The sequence below is a fragment of the Myotis davidii genome, unplaced genomic scaffold, assembly GCF_000327345.1.
Source record: "Myotis davidii unplaced genomic scaffold, ASM32734v1 scaffold726, whole genome shotgun sequence".
Taxonomy (NCBI): domain Eukaryota; kingdom Metazoa; phylum Chordata; class Mammalia; order Chiroptera; family Vespertilionidae; genus Myotis; species Myotis davidii.
Window position 1 is genome coordinate 937,663 of NW_006297808.1, and position 4,654 is coordinate 942,316.

Sequence of the window (4,654 nt, forward strand, 5' to 3'; positions counted from 1 at the left end):
TTATTTTTTATTTTTAATGTTGACAAAATTGCAGGTGTTCCCCTTTTTCCTGCCCTTTGCTCACCTCCACCCACCTCTGCCTTCCTGTCCCTATTTCTCTTTAAATGATTTGCAAATATGAATTGCTGTACAGAATTGCTTTATTCTTGGATCTCCAACCTCTACTGGGGCCAGAGTTTGCTTCTACCCACTGCCCTTTGTTCTGTGGTTAGAGTCACAGCAACCATTCCATCACTGCTCTGTCCTTAAAGACTCTCTTGACTACCCTCTCAGTGAGATGAGATGGAAATGACACTACTTTAAAGCAGAAGCAAGTTGGAACCAGTCAGGGGTTCAGCGCATCCCTGAAAGCTGCCATGCACATGGAGGGGGGCCAGAGCCCATGAATGTTCATGGTGAGCCTGCTCCTGGCCACAACTGATGGTGTCTCTCCCAAGAATCTGAACACTGGGAGAGAGAACATGGTTGAGGACCCAGTCACCTGAGACCTGGTGCTTTAGACTCTAAAAGTTTAGAAAGCTCCCCAGATTTGAGGTCTGTGAAGCCACCTGAGAGCCTTCCATGGGGAAGAGCTCCATTATGGTGCCATGGCAAGTATCCACATAGGCCACACAGGCAAAGGCTTGACCGACAGCCTGAGTGATCCTCCAGGAACAGGAGAGGATGGGAGGCTTGTGAGGTGCTACCTCAAGGCCATGTCCACCCACCTCCTTATCTCCCAGGAGCCTCCTAGGCTCTGATGAAGAATGAGGCTGTTTGCTCCATCTCCCTCCAAGCAGAGTTGCAGACTACAGAACAGCTTAGCGGAGTGTAGAACTGGCTCCTCAGCGACAGCATATCCCACAACTGGTGTTGCAGTCATCAACCCTTTGATTTCCATGGCATCCTTTTCTATGTGTACAACAAGGACCACCTGGACCTGGCACTTTTGGCTAATTTTCCTTCTGCTTTCGATGTAAGTAATAAACTGTTTGAATCAAATGGTGTTTGTATCTTACTGGCTGAATCTGCCAGGTGCTGGCCCTGGGCCCTGTGTGCTTGAAACCTTTCAGACCTTGTTTTTGGATATGCAGCAGTTCCTTCCGTCCTAGGCCTGGGCCGGAGTGTCACCCCTCCAAAGCCACGCTCCACTCTTCTTCATCCTGCTCTGTGTCCTGGGAGGCTGGCCCTGATGGAACACAAAACTCTTTGGCTTCTGCTGGGCTCAGCTGATGGGAGGGACTGGCAGGAGATCCAAGGGCAGGAGAAGGGGTTTGAGGTATTTATTTTCCTGGTTTCCTGCCTGCTGGCCTATGGGTTAGCAGCTTCCCTCTACTTAAGGGAAGCTGTCCTGGCAGGTGGCTCCCTCCTTCTGTTACTCTTTCCTTGTTCCTCGGGCCTGCTGGTGAATAGTGCTGCTGCTAGCCCTGAGTACTGCACCATCCCCTGTAAGTTCTCTTAACTCTAACCAGTCCCTTCTTTAAAATGTCCTCAACTACTCTTTTGTGCGCATCTTCCTGCCTTCAGACAGACACCTATTTAATAAATTCTGTTTGGCTAGCCAGAGTTAGTGTTTGCAATCAAAAGATCTTTTTTTTAAAAAAAATATCTTTATTGATTTCAGAGAGGGAGAGAGCGATAGAACATCCAAGATGAGAATCACCAGTCAGCTGCCTCCTGCACACCCCACACTGGGCATCGAGCCCGCAACCCAGGCATGTTCCCTTGACCGGAACCAAACTCGAGACGCTTCACGGTCTGCAGGCTGACGCTCTATCCACTGAGCCAAGCCGGCTAGGGCAAAACCTTTTAATTTTAATTAAAAATTTTTTTAAATCAAAGACATTCTCTTATATAACCACAATGCAAATGTGTCAAAATCAGGAAATTAACATTGATAAAACACTTATCCAGCCTACAGACATTATTCAGATGTCACCCATTGTCCTCCTTGTCCTCTGTTATAAGACTATTCCAGGTCCAGGATCCAATCCAAGATCACCAGTTACATTTCAGTTGTCATGTCTCTTTAGCTTTCCTTCATCTGGGTCAGTCTTAGTCTTTCTTTGTCCTCTCAACTTTGCCATTTTGAAGAGATGGGACCAATTATTTTGTAGAATGTCCCTCGATTTGGGTGTGTTTAATACTTCATTTGATTCAGGTTATGCATAGATGGCAGGAATACTGCGGAAGTGATGCTACCAACTGGCCGGAGATTGTGACTTGCTCCCATATTGGCAATGTTACTTTTTTCCCCTAAAATATCTTATTGATTTCAGAGAGGAAGGGAGAGGGAGAGAGAGATAGAAACATTAATGATGAGAGAGAATCATTGATTGGCTGCCTCCTGTATGCCCTCTACTGGGGATTGAGCCCACAACCTGGGCATGTGCCCTTGGTTGGAATTGAACCCAGGACCCTTTAGTCCGAAGGCCAGTGCTCTATCCACTGAGCCAAACTGGCTAGGGCTGGCAATGTTAATTTTGATCACCAAGTTCTGGACATGTCCTCCAACTTTTTCTACTGTACAGTTACTTTCCCCACTTTTTAAAAAAATATATTTTATTGATTTTTTACAGAGAGGAAGGGAGAAGAATAGAGAGTCAGGAACATCGATGAGAGAGAAACATCGGCCAGCTGCCTCCTGCACACCCCCCACCTGGGATGTGCCCGCAACCAAGGCACATGCCCCTGACCGGAATTGAAACCCGGGACCCTCCAGTCTACAGGCCGACGCTCTATCCACTGAGCCAAAGAGGGTAGGGCCCCACTTTGTTTTAAATAAAGTAACCTGTTGAGAGATTACTTGAAGTTATGTGAATATCCTGTTTCTTATAAAAATTGTTGGCTCTTGCCTGAATCAAACTACTGCTATAGTGATTTTAAAGCAATCATTCCTTCTGCATTTATTACTTAACATTTTATTGTAAGGGCCTTTCCTTCTACTTTTATTTATTTCTGTCAATATAAATCCATGGATTCTGATTTTATAATTAATTATAATCCATTACTATCGTAATTTATTTTTATGCTCAAATTGTACCAGATTTAGTCAGTGGGAGCTCCTTCAAGGTGGCTCCTGTGCCTGCCATTCTCTGGGCACATTCTTACTTCTGGCACAAGATGGTCCAGGTTACTCTCCCAAGCCCAGCCCTGGACTCAGCCATGTTGCGAAGGACCCCTGATTCTTTTTAGTGGGAAGTGATATTAGAACCCAAGATCTGGAATCTAGGTATGCTCATTGCCACTGAAGTGTTATTGAGAATATCCTTCCTGTGGACAGACTGGAGAAAATTGCCATTTCGTATAATTCTTGCCTTTTACCATTTTATATTTGTAGCTCCTTTCTCTCACCGCAAGAAGCCTGGCTCCCACCATAGCTGGTTTGTCTCAGTGGATAGAGCGTCAGCCTGCGGACGGAAGGGTCCTGGGTTAGATTCCAGTCAAGGGCATGTACTTTGGCTGCGGGCACATCCCCAGTGGGGGGTGTGCAGGAGGCAGCTGGTCGATGTTTCTCTCTCATCGATGTTTCAAACTCTCTTCCTCTCCCCTTCTCTCTGTAAGAAATCAATAACATATATATTTTTTAAAAAGCCTGGCTCTTAACAAAATATAGTTACTTCTTTGCTCAATTCTACAATACACATACACTTGTTTCAGAATTTCTATCATTTTACTTTTTACCCAATACCAGAGTTTTCCCCATTTTGCTTTCTCCTGCCTCCCTAGTCTATCATCAATGGATTTCATGTAAGCCACTTATATTTCCTCTTATGATTATAATGTATAAAATAAATTGCAAAACTGCCATTCTCTGGAGCATATTCTCAATCCATTGAGACTGCTTCCGGGCAATTGTCGTTAGTTTGGCTCAAATAAACTCACAAAAATTCTCTACAGGCTTGAATGTTTTTTACGTTGGCAGTATATGATATTAATATATAAAGGGCACTAAGAGAAAGATGGCATAAGAGTGAGCTGACTCCTGGGGCAACACATTAACATCTATAATAATAAAAGCGTGATATGCTAATTAGACCGGAGGACCTTCCCCAAGAAACTGGGGCGGGCGGAGGCAGAGGGGCGCCCCGCAGCAGGAGCACCTCCTCCGAGGTGGGGCCCCAGCCCTAGCACAACACGTGCATCCGGCCTCTAGTGTTATGATAACAGAAGTACCAATGACCAGTAAGTATGAAGACATTCAACCTTAATAACAGCAGTAAAAACCCACTGTTTGCTATTAGATCGGCAAAAATGGAAAAGAAAAAAAAGTGAAACCCTAACAAGAAGTGGAGAAATGCGCTCCCAGGGCCCGCCTCCCTACTCTAACATAACGGATACCCGCCTTGGGAGGCTCCCACGGCACTGGGGCTTCCGGTACCCCGCCTCTGCGCCCTTTAACCCCGGAAGCCGGGACGCCCGTGACATTGCGACAGAACCGGAAAGGCGCCCGGCAGTGCGGCATGGCGCTGTACGCGGCGGCGGCGGCGGTGCTGGCTGGTGTGGAGAGCCGCCAGGGCTCCATCAAAGGACTGGTGTACGCTAGCAGTTTCCAGGTAGCGGGATGCGGGGTTCGGGGTTCGGCTGGGCGGGAGGCTGGCCTGGGCCGGGCCCCGCCTCAGCTTGTGTCTCTCTGGCCGCGCGCAGAACGTGAAGCAGCTGTACGCGCTGGTGT

General features: G+C 46.9%; 1 protein-coding gene across 1 annotated transcript in view; it reads left to right on the plus strand.

The window, feature by feature from the left end:
• The first annotated feature begins 4,404 nt into the window (after positions 1 to 4,404).
• Positions 4,405 to 4,654, plus strand: part of NSUN5 (NOP2/Sun RNA methyltransferase family member 5) — a 9,441-nt gene continuing 9,191 nt past the window's right edge. The window contains exons 1-2 of the mRNA XM_006773421.2: positions 4,405 to 4,535; positions 4,627 to 4,650. Of these exons, the coding sequence (XP_006773484.1) occupies positions 4,443 to 4,535; positions 4,627 to 4,650 (117 nt within the window). The 5' untranslated portion in view covers positions 4,405 to 4,442. The remainder of the gene's footprint in view (positions 4,536 to 4,626; positions 4,651 to 4,654) is intronic.